Genomic DNA, 20,526 nt, shown 5'->3' on the forward strand with positions numbered 1-20,526 from the left:
TAACTATTTTCAGAGTGTAGTTATTAAGGGTTCACAATCCTGCTGGGAGAACATAACATGGAGTTCTGCAGGGGTCTGTTTTGGGACTGGTTCTGTTCAATATCTTCATCAATGATTTAGATGATGCCATAGAGAGTACACTTATTAAGGGATCTAGGGGCCATAGTGGACCACAAGATAAATATGAGTCAACAGTGACACTGTTGCAAAAAAAGCAAACATGATTCTGGGCTGCATTAACAGGAGTGTGGTGAGCAAGACACGAGAAGTCATTATTCCACTCTACTCTGCGCTGGTTAGGCCTCAGTTGGAGTATTGTGTCCAGTTCTGGGCGCCACATTTCAAGAAAGATGTGGAGAAATTAGAGAGGGTCCAGAAAAGAGCAACAAAAATTATTAAAGGTCTAGAAAACATGAGCTATGAGAGGGAAGACTGAAGGAACTGGATTTGTTTAGTTTGGAAAAGAGAAGACAAGAGGGGATGATAGTGGTTTTCAGGTATCTAACAGGGTGTGTCAGGGAGAAGGAGGGAAAAATAGTTCTCCTTGGCCTCTGAGGACAGGACAAGCAGCAATGAGCTTAAATTTCAGCAGAGGAGGTTTAGGTTGGACATTAGGAAAGGATGGTTAAACACTGGGATAAATTGCCTATGGAGGTTGTGGAATCTCCATCACTGGAGATATTGAAGAGCAGGTTAGACAGACACTTGTCAGGAATGGTCTAGATGGTGCTTGGTCCTGCCGTGAGGGCAGGGGACTGGACTCGGTGACTCTCGAAGTCGTTCCATTTCTAGTGCACTAGGAGTCTATGACTCCATTTTGATCCAAGTGCCTCTCAGCCGCTAGAGAAGTCTGGGCTGTGCTGGTTCTGACCGGCCAGAACCGGCTTTTCCCGCCTGAGCGCAACATTCCATCCCCTCAGAGTTTTCGCGCCACAGAAGAGATTTAAGGCTCCGCGCAGCTGCTGGGGGGCGTGGTCTTGTCCATCCATGCTCCTGCCAGCACCGGGCCACCATAACGGCTGTGACAAGGGAAGGGGAAGATTTTCCCTCAGGGATCCACCGCCACCATCGAAGCTCCCCGCTGGCTTCTCCCCAGAGTTCCTCCCCAAGAGCTGCCCATTAGCTCCAGGGTCGAAGGTCCCAGGCCTCGGCTGCGCCCAGCGCTGCCTCACAGTCTAAAGTGGTTTTATTTCTTTGGGTTCTTTTATTGCCATCTCCTATTTCTATCTGGCCAAAGAGGGCATTTGGGCCTAACCTTCATGCCTCGTTAATCCTGCACTGTAATACCGTTATTGTTGATTAAGGAAGCTTCCCGTTTGTTCTTTGGTTTTGGGTGTAATTTGAATTTCCCAGTTTTCCCCGTTATCGTAATTTAATCCCTTCCTGCGTTTGTTAAACTTACCCAGAGTGTCCTTTATTATTTCCATATCACAGTGGGAGGGTGCACAGAGGAATTACTCCACACCGGTGATAGGTACGGGAAAAGGGTATCGATCGATCAGAGGCTGCATCCTCTGAAACCGGGGCTACCCTGGTACAAGAGTCACCTTCGTGATTTCTATTTTCCTAGTTGCCTTTGTGCCCTGGGTAACATCTGTTAACCGGTTAACCATTAGGTTTCACTGGTTAACCAATGAAACAGGATTTTATATCCCTAAGCTGGACCAGCAAAACTTTTCTAGTGTGGATTGGGCCTGTCCTATACCACTCCCTGCAGAAGTCTACAGGGGGATGGAGCTGGAATTAGCCCCAAAACTCAATCTAGTTCTGACCTGTATTATGCCTTGCTTATATAAAATGGATCCCAGCCTGTCCCCTCCATTAGGGTTTTTGAAGCAATAGAAGGTCTCTTTTTCCAGTTGTTTGAGAGTTGTCAGCTAGTTCCTGCTCTGCTAGAGGCACACTAGGTGTGTCCCACCGCATGGTCTCAAAGCCATTTCCATATAAAAGAGCCAGAGGCTGCAGAAAGCATTTGGCTTTTGTTCTTTTCCAAAGGAGCCAGCTGAGGCTGACTGGAGACACCTAAGCCTGCCCCTAAAGCAGCAGTGCATGATGTCAGCTTGGGTGAGTTTAGAAAATACGTACAAAGCGCGAAGGGAGAAAAAAAAACCAGGCAGAAGCTTTTAGTGGTAAATAAAAGTATTTTTAAAAACAAATTTATTAAAATGTTATAAAAATGTAGACTCAGATTAACACAAAACGATTGCTTTTCCTTAGCTTGCTTTAGGTCCCACCATTCCCCGTCACAGAAAGGTACAAAATATTAAGGCAACCAAAGATACAGTTTAGAAACCAGATAAAACTTTTTTTTTTTTAAAGCTCCATTCATTAAAATGCACAATAGTTACACTGCAAATATTGTAGACTAGACAACACCAATGTTTCCTGTCAGCTATGCACTTGTGCAGCCCCTTGGGAGAGATTCATCTCTCTGCTGATTAGCAGAGCGCCCACAGCTGGGTGTTTTGTTTCTACTGGTGGTGCACATCCATCCATGTGCTGGTGCACATACAATTTATTCTGCACATGGATGGAAAAGATTCAAGGGAACACTGGAGAACACACTGAAGGAAGCAGTCACAATCTGGCATTATGGAAAAATATAAATCAGCTTGTAGCTATTAAATAAGCTAAATAATAGAAGAAAAGAAAATGGCTTGGTATTGGCTAGTATTTTATAGATCATCTTTCCCCTATTCAGACATATGAATGAACAACTTTATACAAAAATATAACCTCAGACTGGGCTGGCAGACGTTAGACATTGCATTAATTTATGCATTCATTATTCTAGGCACTAATGGCACCAGGCCACACCCCTTCAGAGTCACTCCTCCAGTCAGCAGAGGATGAACAACAGCCCTCGCTAGCAACAAAGAGAAGCGGGTTGCAGCAGCGCTTTACGGGGAGTCGGTGTAAAATCCAGTTTTCCTGGAGGAGGTAAGGGGTGCGTCACAAGGAGGGAGAGAGTGGGGGAAGAAGACTGCACTCTATTCAGAGAAATGGAAAATCACAACACAGAAAGTACCATCAGGTTCCAAGAATGCACGAATGCCCGTACAGAGATGGGCTGGGTTCATTGAAACCAGCACACAAAGGTATCTGCAACACAACACAACACAAAGGCTGGCAGCAGAGCTCCCGAACTGAGTCCTGGGGTTCCCCTCTAGGAAAGGGTGTGAATCCCTGAGGATTTCCTGGGGGCCCAGACGTCTTCGATGACAGTGACTGCTTAGCAAGAGGGCTGCCATCCTCTTTGGTCTTTGTGGGCTAGGCACATCCAAGTGCAGCTCTTGGATAACAGTACCGGTAATATTCAAAATAAGTGGCAGCTGAAAATTCGGAACAAAATCTCTGTGGCTGAGTCCCCTGCAATCCGACTGTGTCCCAGGGCGGCCCAGAGGTAACAGATCCCCACAGTTACAGACAGAAAAGGGGCTATTTCACACTTGTGCTTCAGAAGCTACTTGGCAGACACACCCACTGCCGGGCTCGTGCAGCATTGCACTACACAATGGGCTGTGCTGAAAAGTGAACAAATCCCCATACCCTAGTGGAGGGGCTCTTACCGCTGGGCTGCCTGCGTTTGGAACTGTGAGAGCACCGGGGAAATGGGGACCTTTTAATGGTGCAGCCGGAGGAGAGGAGCCCCCAGGAGTTAGCCGGCTCCCGTCGTGGGAAGTCTGTAGCAAGAAATGCCCGGCAGGCTGAGCCAGTGCTGCCCACCACCCAAGTGGCGCAACTCCATTCTGCAGGCAGGGGCCTGTGAGTGCTCAGCCACGTGGGCCCAGCAAGTGGAAGCCTCTGGCCAGCTGGGGGAAGTAGCAGCAGCCAGGAGATCCCAAGCCACAGGAGAGGAAACAGAGCCGGGTAACTGCCGAGCCTGGCCGTGTTTTTGAGAGCAGCCCATGTCTGCACGCGCCTGGAAACAGTCCTATCACAGGTGCCCACTTCTCTATTGTTTAGCTGGGTGGTTTTTGTCTGGCTCTTTTATTGCTTCTCTGTGTTGCATAATTAATTTTACAAGAATTAAATCAATGAAGGTGCTGGGGTATGACTGGGTAATGAATTACTTCACAATGTTAGAATTGGACAAAGAATTATTCTGTAATACTTGAATATAATGACTGGCTAAGGTAGAGCTAAGCAGGACTCAAGTTTCACTATATAAATGAGCATCCAGGGAATGTCTTTGGACCCAACTCCACAACACAGACAGCCCCAAGATCCAAAACTGCTGGACCTCAGCACCCTGCTAGTTTCACTCTGCAGCAGCTGAAGTCCCCAGAGATCCTAACCCTGACTGGCATCAAGAAAAGTTCCTCTCCCTTACCGAGAGTGGCGAGAGAGCACTGTATACTTAGCATGTGCTTTCTGGTTTGGTACCGGTTAATAAATAGAGCTTTGAGATCTGACTGTGTAAGGCTCTTTCACTAGTAAAAAGATCCTGCAAATCAGCAGATGAGTATGCCCTGAGTCTTAGGACCTGGGAAAGGGTGAAGGTGTCTAAATCAACCAGGTTACGCCTGGAGCCTGAGGAATTGGATAACGGTGGGTGGCTAACACCAGTAGCCCTGACAGCGAACACGTAAATGTGCAGCATGGTCTGGAGAGAATTCTCACTCCTGGCAGGCTGCTGCCAGTGCTCTTGGTTGATGGAAATCGGGATGCCCCTGTTCACCTGGAACGCACTGGCTGGCTGTGGCTGGACCACAGGGGCTGAAGAAAGGGAGCCCGGGCTGCGACATTCACGTGGTGCTTTGGTCTGCTAAGGAAAGGGAATTTCCGCCGTCCAGCCCACTTGGGAAGAGCAGCGACTTTCTTGGTCTGTGCGGAAAGGGCTGCAGCAACGTTTCTCGCACGCGCCGCCCAGCTGCAGCCCGGACACACTCACAGCATCTACTCCTCCTCACCCCCGCCGTACATGTCGGCCAGCTTCTTGAAGCGGCCGCCCCAGTCCTGCAGGTAGTCGTAGTCCTGGTCCTGGTCGGAGGCGGAGGAGTTGAGGGAGCTGAGCGAGGCTGCCTCGGAGCCGCTGCCCTCGTAGTCGAACACCAGCAGGGAGTCGTAGGGCGGGGCTGTGGGGTCCGTGTCGGCCGCCTTCAGGTTCTGGGGGTGGGAAGGAGCGTTAAATCGTGAGCTAGAGCAAGCGCTTCACCCTACCTGGAGCTCCCGCTTGGGGGATGCCCTGTGGAGAGTCTCAGGCAGACTGGACATGGAGGTTTCCCTGAATCGGCCCTTTCTGCACCCCACTGTACCTGTCTCACAGCCAGCAGCCTCTGTACCTGCCCTGCGCCCACCGGAGCTGGAAGGCTGTGCTGCAGAGACTCAGCTTCTCTTCGTAAACCTCTAGCACCCATGGCCACGAGGAAACCCATCACACCACGAGCTGCAAAGAGGTGAGGGGATCTCCCCGGAGCTCTGTCTACACGGGGTGTATTCATAGCTGCGTGACTGCACTGCACATGGGCAGCTTAGCCCAGTTTACACCAGGGCTGGTCATGCTTGGACAACCCGTGTAACCTTTGTGTTCTTTGGGAGCCACCTTTGACGTTTGGCCTGACACACTCACTTACACATCTCTCTTTTGTGATCAGCAAATGGTTTGACTGACGTGCTTGGCACATCTGCTCAGGTTTGCAAAGGCTGCTACATGGCCACTTCCCACTCATGACGTGGTGAACCAACGAATCAACTGGCACAGTTCGAGAAGGAGTCTCGAGCAGTGCAAGATGGTACACTCCTAAGGTACAAGGCTGGCAGGATCTGGCGGCTCCCTTTCTGCGTGTGACTGAGGAGCGGCTTCCGGGCATTCATGCGATCTAGCTGGGTGCAAGGGCTCCACATGTGGTTGTGCGGATGGTAACAGCCCCTGGAGGGGTTTTCTGCTTGCTACCAGGAAGGCTTTGTGAAGGACAGGCCAAGACAGTGAGAAAAGGAGGCACAGCAGCCCCACAGTTCCAGACTGCATCCCCAGAATCCCGTCTCCCCCCTGAGCCCCATGGAAGGGGGAGGGAGACAATTTAGCAGGGCAGCCCAGCTCCCCAAGCACACTCAGCAAGGATACTGTCTCCCCCAGTGTTTCTTAAATGGTGTTCCTTAGCACACAGGTGTGCCAGGAAGAACTAGAGAATTCAAAATGGCCACTCTTAAAGGGGCAAACGACTTTTTTTTTTTTTTGGCACAACAAAAAAATCCTTGGTTTTACTCAAAAAAAATTATTGTTTGGTGTCCCTCGGTCTTAAAAGGTTTAAGAAACACTGGTCTCCCTTCTCTCTGTCCTGTGGGCCTGTCGCCCTAGGCACCCTGCCCAGGTGTCTGGATGTCTCAGAAGCACCTGTATCCAGTGCACCCTAGTTCTGCATGCAGCTGCAAGAGGACCGCAGTGCTGTCACCAACGGAATTAACCGCTGAGTTCCCACTTGTAATGATGGCTATCAGACTGCTGCTCAGGGGGAGAGCAGGGCCGTGCATCACACTCTGAAGGTGGCCAGTCCTGAGCTGCGGGAAAGAGCTCCCTCCTCAGCACCTGGCACAGAGATGCCCTATGCCCAGGGATTTCAGAGTCTGGAGCTTTAGCTGCAGTGCCCCTACTGGGCACAGAGACGCAGCCAGAGAGATCCCGGGGCAGGTCTAAGGAAGGGCCTCAGCACCGCACGGCCTGCAATGAGGGATTCTGCTCCCAGTCACAGCAAATGGGAAGCCGTGCAGCCCAGAGGCTCTGCACAGGCGCCGAGTAACGCCCCGGACCCTCTGCCCACCAGGAAGGAGGAGCCAGGCCGGTCTGCCAGCCCCCTCACCTCGTCGATGAAGTTTCCGATCTCATCAGGGTTGGCGGGGCGAGGCCGGTACTGCGGGGCAGGCATGAGAGTGGGGATGACGTCGTTGCGGGTGACCTCGGGACGAGCGTCCAGGCCGCGGCGCAGCTGGCTCAGATCGTAGTTCTGCAGGAGAGGGAGAAGCGATGGGTCATCAGGAAATGGGAGCCAGGGAAAGCCAGGCTGTTCCACAAGTCGCAGCAGTGCCGGGCTGTAAAGGGGATGGCCTCTGCCAGAGGCAGGGTCCATATTCAGGCGTTTCCCCCCCCCCCCCCACACACACACACACAGTGACCCCACCACGGAGCCTCCCTCGGGGTCTGTCCGGCACGCAGCCCTGCACTGGGGTACCTCGGAGAGTGGCTCTGTACAGAGGCCTGCAGGGAAGCAGTTGCTGAAGGGTGACATTGGGACATGGTAGAGAGAAGGGGCAGGAGGTGGGAATGCTGAAGACTCGGAGGGAGTTGGCTTTGCGTCTCCTCATTCCTGTAAGGAGTTCATGGCAGCAAAACCAATGCTACTGGCCACGAGAAGCCAAGGGCAGCATTGCCGGGGCCACGCTGGGGAACTGAGCCCCCAGAGGCAGGACCACGCTGCAGGCCCTGTCCTCACGGCGCGTGGGCCCACGCGCTCAAGGTGCTGAGCAAGTCACGCTTGGTCTGTCCCAACGGCTTTGCCCGCCACGTGCCAAAGAAGGGGTGTCAGAGCTGAGGGTGCAGCTGGCCACCAGGGCCGGACTTAGCGCAAGGCGAGCAAGGCGGTTGCCTTAGGCCCTCCACTTTCAGGCCCCGCACTGCTTAGCACCTGCCCACCCAACCACACACTTGCTGCCCTGGCTGAGCCCCGCTGTCAATGTGCCACGTTGAGCCCCCCGAACTCTGTGGCCAGTCCTGCTGGTGACCAAGCAAAGGGTCAGGGCCAGGGCAGAGCTACTGGCAGAGCTACTCCTCAGAGCGAGAGGCTGGACCATGGGGGCCCTGGTTCAAAGCTTGGCAGTGCCACGGACCCACGGGGACACCCCAAGCTAGGCCACGTGACCTCAGGCCCACATTCCGTGAGCCTGGCCACGGTGGAAAAATAACCAACCCTGTCCATGCACTGGAGTCTAAATGAAGACAGCAAAGCAAAAGCCTCAGAGCTCCACCCACCTGGTCTTCCTCGCCGCCGCCCTCCTCGTCGTAGTAATAGACGTTGTCCCGGGTCTCGTCGTCCGGCAGCAGCAAGGGCTCCTTCACCACCTTCCTCCGCCGCACGAAGAGCAGCAGCAGCAGCAGCAGGACTAGAAAGGGAGGGAAAGCGGGGCCATTTGTAACAGGCGCTCACTGGCAGGGCTCCGGGCTTCTCCCCGGGGTGCAGGAGCTCCGCTTGCGGTACTCACTCAGCAAGGCGAGGATCCCCCCGAGAATCCCCAGGATGGCTGGGATCCCCATGCCGCCCGCCATGGCGGCTCTCCTCTCGCAGTTCCTGGCCTCCCCTTCGCAGTCACACACCTTGGCCTTGACCGTCGTCACCTGGGATTTCCCCTGGTTGTCCGTCAGCTGCAGGAAGATGTTGTATTCCCCGGGCTCCAGGGTCTTGGTGAGCTGTAAGCCCAGGCTCTTCCCTGCGGCGAGAACAGACTTAGGGCTGGAGTCAGGAACCCTGCCAAGGGACAGGATCCTGCAGGCCTGGCACGGCAGTTTTGTGAGAGAGCACCAGCCCTTCAAGGGCGGGGGTCCCTGCCCCAGCTCTGCGGGTGGGGAGACAAGCAGCACCCGCCATGGCCCTGTGGCTCCAAGGCCCTTTCACGAGGCAAACGCAGCAACCAGACGGGCCCCCTTCTAGCCCACGGCCCCTGGGCCCCAGCCCAGGCGGAACGCGAGCGCGGAGGGAGCTCCCCCACAGCTGGCTGCTCTGCGCTGCAGGGGCCCGGCCCCGCTTTGCAGCAGGACAAGCCAGGAAGGGGCCCAGGGCCCAGCCACTTACCCCCTTGGTTCACAGTTGCTGTCCAGTTGGAGCCGGAGCCGTGCACCAGGTCGGCCTGGAAGGGAGAGGTGTTCGGGGGCAGGTCCGGGTCCACGATCGCCAACTGCTGGACCACCGGGTTCCGACTGCAGATTTCAAACTCCCGCGGCTCTGGCACCGGCCCGTTGTCATTCACGTCCTCCAGGGTCAAGAGCAGGGTCCCCGTGCCCGTGGCCGAGGGCTGCCCTAAGGAAGAACGGCTCAGTGCAGGGGTCTGGGCACGGCACGGCGCCCGGGAGAACCCTGCTGCTCAGATGGGCTGGAGGCTGGGCTCACCCGGCCTTCCACGGGGCCCAGCTGTAGTGAGCGTTGCCACAGCTCTCTAGCCCGTCTGCCTGTAAGCAGAGGGAGGCCACGTGGGTCCTTAGCCTCCACGTCCTGGCCACACCCCACTTGTTCCCCATGGACCCTGGACTATTCTACAGGGCAGCCAGGGGCTCTTCCGTGGCTCCCCAAGCTGGGCAGCAGCGATCTCTCCCCTCGGAGGAGCGGCAGGGCGGGGGAGGAAGGCGCGAGTACGCCCAAGGCGAGGTTTTAACCCGTTTCCCCAGCCAGGTGCCGCGGGAGGGTGGTGCTGCAGCCGGAGAGTGGGGAGCTCGCCCTGCCTTCCAACCGGCCGCACAGGCAGCTTGCTGGGACGGAGACGGGGGCCCGGAACAAGGGGACGCCGCGTGTCCTTACCGGAGTCCACCGCCAGGACAATGGCCTTGTAGGTGCTGTTGGAGACAAAGCTGCCCTCCCTGTCCAGAGGGAGGATTGCCGTGATGATGCCGTTTTCGGGGTTGATGGCCAGCCACTTGGCAGGGTCGCTCCCCATGCTGTACCTGGAGGGGAAGGCGGGCGGGCGTGAGAAGGGGGGGCCGGAGGGGCTAGGCGGGGGGCCCCTGCTCTGTGCCCGCAGGGCATGAATGTGCCAGTTTGAGAGTTTAAGGGGGAAATGGAGCAAACGGCCACGCGTCCGCCCCTGCAGGGGGGACAATTCACGGCGGGCGCTGGCCCAGGTCCCACTCCTGCAGCCTGGGCAGGGACGCAACTGGACTTCCCTCCGCCCCCAGGGCTGTTCCCTCCCCGCCCCCAGGGAGAGAGGAAGGGCACCAGGAGCACCAGCAGAAAGGAGAGCGGGCGATGGGCAGGGTTGGGCATGTCCACGCTACAGCGTTATGACGGTGTCAGTCGACATTCAGCCAGCGCGGCAACTACAGCTCCCTCCCCTCCGCGCTCGCGCCTTGTCGGCGGCACAAGCACTTCTACTGACGCAGCGGGCACTGAGCCCAGGAGCTCTGCAGCCCTGGGGCTGACAGTGGAGACCCCAGCCACGGCGCAGCAGCTGGGAGCCCCCGGCAGAGCCCACAGGAGCCCCGGCCACGGCGCAGCAGCTGGGAGCCCCCGGCAGAGCCGACAGGACCCCGGCCACGGCGGAGCAGCTGGGAGCCCCCGGCAGAGCCGACAGGAGCCCGGGCCACGGAGGAGCAGCTGGGAGCCCCCGGCAGAGCCGACAGGAGCCTGGGCCAAGGCAGAGCAGCCGGGAGCCCCCGGCAGAGCCGACAGGAGCCTGGGCCAAGGCAGAGCAGCCGGGAGCTCCCGGCAGGGCTGACAGCCAGCAGGCGACGGCAGCGACGCAGTGTCCATATGGCCCCTGCGCCACCCTCCCCCCATCGACCGAAGGCTCCCCCTCGTGCAGAGCTGGCGTGTGCTCCCCTTGGGGGGAGCCATGTTGCGGTGGAAACAGCGTTCGCTGCACACTGCCGTGCATCACCTAACTCGGGAGTGCAGAGCCGGGCGTGGGGTCGCCAGGCCGCAGCCGATTGGCCTGGATCTGCAGGCAGTTTAGCTCCAGAGCTACGTCCCGGAGCTGCCGGGTGAGCCGGGCAGACAGCCACCCCACAGGTTTCCAGACCCAGCTGTCACACCTGCAGGCAGCTCGTGCCAAGTCAGGTCTGAGCTTTGCCTGGGCAATCGCCCCACTGCTCAGCCCGGAGAATTTCCCTTTCGCGCCTCTCAAGAGAGCAGACCCGTCGATCAGAGGGGGAGTTTGCCACACTCGGACCCCCCCTTCGTGCCTGGCTCTCCCCGGGCCCAGGGGACACAGGAAGGCCACGCACAGGCCGCGGGGTGTTCGCTCTGCAGCATTTCTGGGCTGATTTGGGGTGGCCTGGCCTGGCCTGGCCGCACAAGTCGGGGGCTGCTGTGCGCTCAGTCCCTGGTGCCGTGCAAGGCCTGGCCGCAGCGTTCCTGCCCTTACGTGATTTTCTGATTCGGGTTCCGATCCGGGTCCCGGGCCGTGTAGGAGGTGACTTCCTGTCCCACAGGCAAGTCCTCCAAGACCACGGCCCTTTTGACAGGTGGATCAAAGACCGGGGCTTCGTTCACGTCCTCAACATCGACCGTGACGGTGGCGGTGGAAGTCGGGAGAGGCACCGAGAAGGGAACTTCGTTCCTTGCGATCACGTGCAGGACAAACTGCTTTTGGGTCTCAAAATCCAGGCCCTGGCAGGGAGGCAAAGCGGGGTCAGCTTCCCAGGAGAGACGCCGCCGAGCCCCGCTCAGTGCCTGCCGCGGGAGGCTGGGGAGAAGTCACAGCGAGGAGCCACAGGGAGGCTACTGGCCCTGCCCTTGGAGAGAGGAGGCACTAACCCACCAGCAGGCTGGCCCGGGGGAGGCCCCTCGAGAGCCCAAAGCCTTTTGTCCAAGGCCCCCAAGCCTCCCCCGCTGGGCTGAGGGGATAAGGAAACTCTGCAGCTCCCAGGCCCCTGGTTTAACCCTCTCACCGTGCGCCCACCCAGGATGAACACGGGTGGCACATTGCGGGGAAGTGGTGCAGCCGGGGACCCCGGGAGACGGCCCCACCGGCCAGCAGCCTTTCAAAGCAAGTCCCCTCAAGGTGGGGGGGGGGGGGGGCAGCACTGGGTGGCTGCAGCTCACCTGGGCCGTTTTCAGGAGCCCGTTGTTGTTGCTGGGGTCTGTGCTGACGGAGAACGCGCCCCCCTCGTTCCCTTTCACAATCTCGTACACCGCTCTCCAGGCGGGAGAGCCCTGCTGGTCCTTGTCCGACACCAGCAGCCGGGCCACCAGCACCCCCACTTCGTTCTCCGGCACCGCGGCGTTGTACTGCAACAGAAGGGACAGGCTGGGCTGCAGGGCACCCCCCCACATGTGGGGATGGGGGAGCCAGTTATGGAGCAGCCAGAATCCGACCCGCTCTCCAAACAGCAATGCCTGAGTGCCCAGTTTCTCTGGCAGAGCTGGGACCCCCACACAGCGGCCGAGTGCAGCTCCTGGACTCCAAGGTGGAGATCCCAGGCCAGAAGCATCGGTGTGGTCCCCAAGCGGCTGCACGCTCCTCAATGGGGCCTACATCAATGTTCCCTCAAATTCTCTCCATCCATGCGCAGAATACTTTTTGTTCCGAGCACTGCAGCACATGTGGATGTGCACCGCCACCGAACACAGGCTGCCGGCTGTGGGTGCTCTGCTACTCAGCTGTGTGGCACCTGAATCATTCCTGGGTGGCCGCCCAAGCGTTCAGCTTAAGGGACACTGCCCTATGGCACATCACACCAGGGCAGGGGATGGAAGGGCGCCTTCCAGCCACAGGAGACAGATGTAAAATCCCAGGTAATCAATTAACCAGTTAAACGTTAGGTTAACCTGACATTTAACCAGTTAACCAGCTAAGCGAGGTCTGGGTCAGCAGCCCCCAGCCTGTGGGGCTCCCGCTCCCAGCCCTGCACTGGGACTGGCTCCTGGCTTCCAGGGCTGGCTACTCAGACTGGCTTCCAGGGCTGGCAAGGAGTTCCACAGATTGACTGTGCGCTGAGTGCAGAAAAACTTCCTTTGGTTTGTTTTAAACTTGCTGCCTGTTCATTTCATTTGGTGACCCCTAGTTCTTATGTTATGGGACCAAGTAAATACCTTCTCCTCACCACCCATGGTTTTATAGACCTCTATCCTATCCCCCCTTAGTCTCCTCTTTTCCAAGCTGAAGCGTCCCAGTCTTATTAACCTCTCCTCACACGACAGCTGTTCCAAACCCCTCGTCATTTCTGTTGCCCTGTGCCCCGTGCAAACAAGCAGGAGAGCTTCCGTTACCGTGAGCGGTTTGAACACTGGCGGGTTATCGTTGGCGTCTGTGACTTCAATCAGCGCTGTGGCTGTAGCCGCGAAGCCCTTGCCTTCCATGTCAGTGGCCAGGACTATCAGTGTGTAGTTGGGGGTCGTCTGCAAGTCACAAGAGTCATTTCTGAGTTAGGCGCCGGAGGGCACGTCAGGCTGCTGCACTACGGCGGGGAACTGGCTTTGGCGGGTCAGCCAGCAGGTGAGACAGGAGGGGTGCGCTCCGAAACTCAGCTGTCCGGCAGCACCACTATTCCGGCTACGGCTGCCCGGTCTGGGGCATTCCAGCTGCTTAGCCCAGCGGTAGCGAGCGAGGAAATGCCCTTCGATTCAGCAGGCGCGCTGTCCCTGTGCCCCCGCTTCATGTAATAGCTCAGCGATAGCCGAGGGCATTTTAAGCCTTCGCTTGGCTTCACAAGGGCTTGGGGTTTTCACCCCCCGATCTGGGCTCAGACAGGAGTTAGCTCAGTTTCAGGTTCCCCAATGTGTTTGGAAGGGGGTTTCCTTTAATCAGCGGAGTTCCCAGCGCAGCCCCCCGGCTGGACTCTGGCTCAGCAGCAGCGCGTTGCTACAACCCAACGGGGCGGAGATGCGTGTCCGGGGGCTGAATTAACTGACCACGTCCCAGCAAACGGGCCTCGCCCTGGGGCTAGTTTCTAGCGCTGCCAAGATCCCATTGAACCCCCCACCCCCACACTCGCCCGCCAGGCACACGTCATCAGCCTCAGGCTGGCTGGCAGGGAGGTCGAGCCTGGCACAGGCGCCAAGGGGAAACAGTGGAAGTTTGCCAGAGACATCCAGGAACGCGACCCCGATTGCACTGGACACCCGCCACTCCCAGCGTGCCCCGGGGCGGAGATCGCACGTCAGATCCGAGGGCCTCCCTCAGCGTGCGAACGTGTCGCACGGCCCTGCTCCGACCCGCGCTGCTTCCCCACTCCCGCACTCACCTCCCGGTCCAGCCCCGTGGCAATCAAACTGATGATGCCTTTGTCACGGTCGATGGTGAACATCTGGGCTTGGGGTTGTGCGGGAATCTGCTCCTGGATGGTGTACACAGGCACCCCGTTGTAGGTGTTCACGCTGTCGTCTGCATCTGTGGCCGTCACCCGCATCACAGAGGTCCCTGGACACAAGGTTACAGCAAGACTGTCCAGTTACACGGGAGACGATTCTCCAGAACAATCCCGCCTGGGCCTGCCAAGGGGATCGGGGACGGTGCCTCGATCAACCACGAGGCATCTCCCGCCCCCCCAACGTCGACCGATTCTTCTCTGCAGCCCCAGACAGAGGAGTAAAAGTGTAAGCGCCCGGGCCAGGGCGTCAGCCCAGAGCCATCGATCTCACCGGGCGAGGGAAAGAATAACGCCCTAGGAGCCTCTCACAGGGAACCAGGCCTCCCAGTCTGCAGCCACATTTACTGCTACCGGATTAGCTCCCTGTTCTCTGCCGCCCCCATCGCCCGTGTCTGCACCGAGCGCCGGCTCCCCGCCAGCCCCAGAGCCTTATGGGAAGGTAACTGGCAGTGTCCCCTGTAAGCCGGGCGCTTGTGCGGCCGCTCAGGAGAGAGTCCGATGCCGCCCAGCTGATTAGCAGGGCCCACGGCTAGGTTTGTGTTCCAGTGGGTGGTGCACATCTGCACATGCACATAAAATTATTCTGCACATGGATAAAAAAACTACAGGGAGCCTTGGGTTCCCGTGGGTCCAACCCCACGATGCCGACTTTACTGCAGGATTGGGTGGGCTGGAAGGGGAGGCAGAGCCTGCTCCAAGCCCAGCCATGGGCAATAGCAGCACGGTGGGGACAAGGCGCGTCTGTCACTGGACACAGATTTTAGCCCCTTTGGGGTTATTCTGGGATTTCAATTCTCCGCTGCAGAATTCTCCCAACACTAGCACGGCCCTCGCCTCTCCCGCCTGGGAGGGGAGCCTCCGACGCCGCATCTCAGCCAGTGTCTCGCAGGGTCTCCGTGCACCCACCTGGCTTGGCTCCTTCTTCTACGGAGCCGGTGAAGACCTGCTGGGTGAACTGGGGCTTGTTGTCGTTCTGGTCGGTCACGGTGATGATGATCTCCATGGGGTCCTCCACGGGCAGCCCGTTGGCAGACACCGCGTGGGAAAAGAGCTGCAAAGCCAACGCCGTGAGTAAGCCCCGCGAGGCCTGCAGCCGCCTGGCCACGAGCAGCCAGCAGCCCCGCCCCGCCCAGCCAGGCCTCCCACAGCGACAGCCCAGGCCTGGCTGGCTTGGCCGGAGGGGACTTGCTTTGATCTCCCCACTCCGGCTGCCCATGCCCACGGGGTCTGAGCTCACAGGCAGGACAGGCAGCCCACCCGGCCTGGGGAACGCTGCCCGGCTTAGCCTGAGCCCAGGGTCTTCCAGCTCCCTCAGCGCTCCCAGGACAATCGCTGGCTGGCCCAGGGACACTGGTGTCCTGCTACCCGGGGAGAGGCCACGCTGGGTTGCCCCACCGTGGGGACTTGTGGTTTCTCCTCCCCGCTGGGCCAAACCCGCATCAGTGCTGGGCACGGAGCCCCCCGCCAGCCCTGCTCTGCCCCCAGGGCCCAGGACGAAGCGCCCAGCCAAGCTGTGGAGAGGGGAAGGAGGAAGGGGGAGATGCTGAGCATGTCTCCAGGCAGCCGGGGCCCTGCTGAGGCGGCGAGCCGGTGCTGGGCTGTCAGCGCGCTGGGCCCGATTCTCACCGCTGCTGGGCCCCCCCAGTTCCACCACAGCACCCAGCACCCTGGGGACAGAACCAGCCCCCAGGCAACGCGCTAACACGGCCGAGGGCCCAGGGCCGGGCAGAGGTGGAGGGGGCGCCCAATAGGGATGTCAACGTGTAGTCAAGGATTCCATTAATTAACAGATAAGCCATGGGCTAGGGGTTAATCTTGTGGACCACGTGCTCCCCCCGCTGTATCAGAGGCAGAAAGGAGGGGTAAGCAGGAGCCAGTGCTGGGCGGAGCTGACTTAAAAGCCAATGGCCCCCAGCCCCAGCTCCCTGGTGCCACCTGCTTCCCCCCCCCCCCCACAGTTGCCTCTATCAGAAGCAGCAGCAGCGCGGGGGTGGCAGGGGAGGCTGCCGAGAAGCAGCCCTTGTCCACAGGGGGTGAGAACTCCCCCCAGCCAGGGGCGGCTGCCACCCCACGCTGCTGTCTCTGTATCGGGGCAGCCGGTCCATGAGGGGTGCTGGTTTTAAACTGGCTCCCCTCGTGGGCCAGTTCTGCCTGCTGCCCCATGGATGGTGCCTCTGACTCAGCGGCAGGGGGCTCCCCGAGAACGGGGCTGGGAGCCCAGTGGCCGCCGGCCCCGCCCCTGGGGACTGTTAGCAGTTACACGACTATTGGGTTACACAGTAGCTAACATCTCTAGTACTTAGCTGGGCTCAGCACCCGCCCCTCTGGCTGTGCTCAGCCAGGCCCGGGGAAGAGACCGTGGGGAGGGCAGCAGCCCTCTGGACCGTGCAGTGCAAGAAATGGGGCGAGACCCAGTTCACTGGCGCCTCTCGCTCCTTCCAGCCACCTCCGAGCTCCGGGGTCATCGGCCCCAGAGGACACGGCCCTGCTCCCTCCACGGGCCCAGGGACTCACCGTGTAGTTACTAATTTCCTCTCTGTCCAGGGGCTGTGTCACCTTCAGCGCCCCTGTCTCTCTTTCGATGATGAAGACGCCCACGGGGGGCGTGTCTGCGCCCTGCCCCGTGATGCTGTAGAAAACCTTGGTCTCTTTGTCCTTGTTGGATTTGATCTAGTGCCGGAGAACAGGCCGGGTCAGCAGGGGTGGGGGTCTGAGCACTGTGCTGTCCCATCCCGTCTGCCCAGAGCCCCCGAGATGCCTCCCCTCGCGTTCCAGCACGGCATGCACCCCCATTCACCCCATTAGAGGACACAGGACCGACGGGCCTGGAAGGCGGGTCGGGGACTTTGCTGCTAGTGAACGCAGACAGAGCCTCCCCCTGTAACTGCGTGCTAGTGCCCAAGATCCCGGCAATGAAATGGCTCACCAGCCATGCCCCACTGCAGGCTCCCCAAGGCCCCCTTCCCCCACCCCAACCGCGACAGACCCGCCACATGGACACTGTGCCAAAGGCCTCCCACACCTGAACCAGCGTCTTGGGGAAGGGCCCCCGCTCGTTCTCCGGGCAGTTGATTGGCGGGATGACCCAGTCTCTCTTCTGTCTCTTGTGGCCAGGGTGGGACTCCGGGAAGAGAAGCACATCTGCCTGAGTGCTGGCGGGGGAGTCCTGCAGGGGAGAGATGTGGGTCACAGCGAGGTCCCTGCCTGAGACACCAGGGGCTGGAGGGTTTAACAAAGCGCCCGAGATCCGACAGACAACTCCAGAGCCCAGTTCTGCACCTGCTGCCAAGGGCTGGGGGAGCCGTGAGCCGCCAGCTCTGTTAAGTCACCGCTGGGCTGGGACAGGCTGGAGCACGTTGCTGGGACTGCACCCAGCTCTGCCTCTCCCAGCCGGACATGAGATGCAGCCGGCCCCAGGCCAGACCCAGCAGCAAATGCAGGTGTGCGAAGAGCTCCAGGCTGCATCCGACCAGCAGGGAGATCTGGGGGAGCAGGACTGGGGAGACACAATGATCCTGGGGTGCTTTCAATGTGGGTCCATGGGACAGATTTCCCTGCCTGAGCTCAGGCCAGGAGGAGGTGCTGGGCTGTCCGAGGAGGGGGGGGCACTGGTCCTGTGCCTCTAGCAGCAAGGCACAGACCGGTGGTACCCACGTGGAGAGGAAGGGAAAGCAAAGCGCCCGGAGCACGCAGCATCCCCCTGCTTTGTGGGGACCGGGCGCCAGAGCACGGCCGGGGGGGCAGCTTCCCGCTGTGTCCTCTCCCGGCAGGAAGTCCCGGTGCGTTCCCCCAGCAACACCCACACCACGGCTTCTCCAGAGCTTTACAACCGCCACCCGGGGACCGTTTCTATGGCAAGCCGCACGGGTGGCTCTGACGGAAGAACAGCCAGGCAGCTGTGAGGAACCACGGCCCAGAACGGCTGTGCTAGAGGGCGGCCCGCGTCCGCTGCCTCCGGGACCGGCGCCGCCTCTTGCTGCACCACAGACCTTGGCCTTCCCGCTCCCAGAGCTGCCGTGCAGGGCACAGGACCTCCAGGAGCCCAGCTGGAGGGGGCAGCAGCTGACCAGAGACAGCAGGGCCAGGGAAGCCCCAGCCCGGGTCTCTCCCTAGCACCGGAGGGGGAAGACATGGCCTCTGGGTCCCAGCAGGCGGTACCCAGGATACGGCGTTTCCTCGCTCTTGTTTGCAGACAAAGCCAGCCCCAGGGGAGCATCAGGGGCTGAACCGCTGCCAGGAGCTTCACCCTGCCCAGCGGCTGCCCCTCCCGCAGCCTGGCAGGCGGGTGGCACCAGAGCCCAGGGGTACGCCCCAGCTCTGCCCGGAACAGGCAGCACGTGCAGCCACGCAGCGTAGGCAGGTGGGGGGGGGGGCTGCTCCGCCAGCAGGGGATGAATCCAGACTGGCCAGGGGCTGACTTGGGGAACCCGCCGGGCCTGAAGGGGCAAGGGTCGGAGTGGGGGCAGATGGGGCAGCCTGCCCGCCCCGCGGGTTGGTCACTTACCGGGTGCTGGTGGAGGCTGTGCCCACGCCCCTCTCGCTGCACGATCACCTTGGCGGAGTGCTTCTTCCGGGCAGAGTCCCAGGCATGGATGAAAAAGCTCCTTTCATGCCCGTGGAGCTGCAGGGGGCGTTTCACCGAGACGACGCCGTCCGTGTGCACTTGGAAGCGCGTGTCGTCCAACAGGTACACCGTCCGCTTCCGGCCCGTGCAGCCCTCGAAGCTCACTGCGGAGAGGGAGACAGCCCCGCCCAGGAGAAGGGCTTAGAAGCTGCGTAGTCAGGTCCCCGGCAGGACAGCGAGTGATCGCAGACCAATCAGCAGCCGGATACTCCTCTCTGGACCACACACCACCTGTTAACCCTGCCCGCCGGCGGCCGGACACACCAAGCCCTTCTCTTCCACACCGTGCTGGGCCTTGAGAGAGATTCCCAGGGCGGGTACCAGCTACAGGGTTCCCTCTCATTTTTTCCATCCATGTGCAGAATAAATTTTGTTCTGTGCAGCAAGGCAAATGCAGATGTGCACCACCAATATAAACAACTGCTGCCAGCTGTGGGCGTTGCGCTAATCAGCTGGGTGGCACCTGAATCTCTCCTGGGCGGCTGCCCAAGCACTCAGCTTATAGGGAACACTGGTACCAGGGCTCCTAGGGGAATCTGCGTGGGCCTCTCCAGGCACTTAGCAGTCTGCTCCCCCATTTCAGACCCTGGACACTAGAGCCAAAAGCGAGCACAGCTGCAGCGGGGGAGGAGAAAGGGCCGGCAGGGACGTTGGTGCCAACACGGCACAGCCTCCTGGAAGGCTGGCGTTAACGCCTGGGCAGCCTGTAGCCGTGGGCAGAGGGTTCACTGAGCTACCCCCTGCTTAGTGCAGCTCTTGGCTCCTTCCCCCGCTCGTGGAACGACAGTGGGGCCTGTGAGCCGCCCGCAGGCCACCCGGCAGTCAGCAAAAAGGGGCATCGCTTCCTGGCTGAGCCCGTCAGCTCTTCTGCTGCTCCCTGGCCACCAGGGCTTAGCCACTCAGACTAACTGCTCGTCCGAGCGAGTGCAAGGAGAGAGACTCGGTGCCCATTAGCGGGGGGTGCAGGGGAGGGGGGCGCGGGAGGGGGTCCTTAGCAAGCCCTGGCTGCAGGGGAGGGGAGGGGGATCAGCTGGAGGTTCTGCAGCAGCAGTGACTGTGAGATGGACCAGGCCTGGGGTACTGGGCAGAGGGTTGCCCCCGGTTCTGTCCACGGGCACAGGATGGACTTGTACCAGGAGAGGAGCCAGGCTCGGCCAGGAAAGCTGCTGCGGGCAGAGGGCGCCCGTGCTCCAGTTTCGTTGTCCCAGGCGCCCTGGGGACGGCAGCGCCTTTGCCAAAGCAAACAAGCCAGGGACGTTTGCCTGAGCAGTGCCAGCTGGGCCCTGCCTCCTCCGGGCCTGGCTTCAAACCGCTCCCCTTTACGTGGGAGATTCAGGGCGGGCTGGCCCTCAGCCCCATATGGGCACAATCAGGTGAGGGTGGGCACGGCCGGGCCGGTAGCTGCCGGCACAGGCTGGAAGGGGAGCCCGGAGCTCGGCCCAGGATCCTCCGGAGGCCTTTGCTGCACCCTCCCTCCACTCCGTGCCTGCCCTCCCTGGGGCATCAGCAACTCTTTTAGGGGGAAGAGGCAGCTTCTGCTCCAGCCTCCTTGCCTGCACTTATCAGTGGAGCCCCAGCTGGGTGGGAGGAGGGGGGAAGCTGAGTCACAGGGGCTGGAACTGAGCAGGGGGGAGGGGGAGGCTGTAGCCCCCCTGGCTTCAAGTGGTTTGCGTTCACCCAGGGCTTGCACTTCAGTCCAGAGGCTCTCAGCCCCCCCAGCTGTGCTGCTCCCCGCTGAATGCAACCCCCCCCCGCAGGGAGTCCCAGGTGCTGCCTAAGCGCAGGCTCATGGCAGCCCGGCTCCCGGATCATTGCTCCCTCGTCCCCTCCCCCAGAAGCCGGGTGAGTAACCTGGGAAGGGCCTGGAATGCGGATGCTCCCTGAGTCCAGG

At 59.9% G+C, this 20,526-nt stretch overlaps 1 protein-coding gene across 1 annotated transcript in view; it reads right to left on the reverse strand.

The window, feature by feature from the left end:
- Positions 1 to 2,121: 2,121 nt before the first annotated feature.
- CDH1 (cadherin 1) overlaps positions 2,122 to 20,526 on the reverse strand; it is a 38,553-nt gene continuing 20,148 nt past the window's right edge. Inside the window, exons 3-16 of the mRNA XM_075939800.1 lie at positions 18,516 to 18,739; positions 17,034 to 17,177; positions 16,526 to 16,681; positions 14,918 to 15,062; positions 13,886 to 14,061; positions 12,912 to 13,040; positions 11,745 to 11,930; positions 11,065 to 11,309; positions 9,504 to 9,646; positions 8,784 to 9,008; positions 8,197 to 8,421; positions 7,967 to 8,097; positions 6,801 to 6,944; positions 2,122 to 5,109 (exon numbers count right to left, since the gene is read on the reverse strand). Coding sequence (XP_075795915.1) covers positions 4,900 to 5,109; positions 6,801 to 6,944; positions 7,967 to 8,097; positions 8,197 to 8,421; positions 8,784 to 9,008; positions 9,504 to 9,646; positions 11,065 to 11,309; positions 11,745 to 11,930; positions 12,912 to 13,040; positions 13,886 to 14,061; positions 14,918 to 15,062; positions 16,526 to 16,681; positions 17,034 to 17,177; positions 18,516 to 18,739 — 2,483 coding nt within the window. The 3' untranslated portion in view covers positions 2,122 to 4,899. The remainder of the gene's footprint in view (positions 5,110 to 6,800; positions 6,945 to 7,966; positions 8,098 to 8,196; positions 8,422 to 8,783; positions 9,009 to 9,503; positions 9,647 to 11,064; positions 11,310 to 11,744; positions 11,931 to 12,911; positions 13,041 to 13,885; positions 14,062 to 14,917; positions 15,063 to 16,525; positions 16,682 to 17,033; positions 17,178 to 18,515; positions 18,740 to 20,526) is intronic.

Source organism: Pelodiscus sinensis, chromosome 12 (assembly GCF_049634645.1).
Source record: "Pelodiscus sinensis isolate JC-2024 chromosome 12, ASM4963464v1, whole genome shotgun sequence".
Lineage (NCBI taxonomy): Eukaryota > Metazoa > Chordata > Testudines > Trionychidae > Pelodiscus > Pelodiscus sinensis.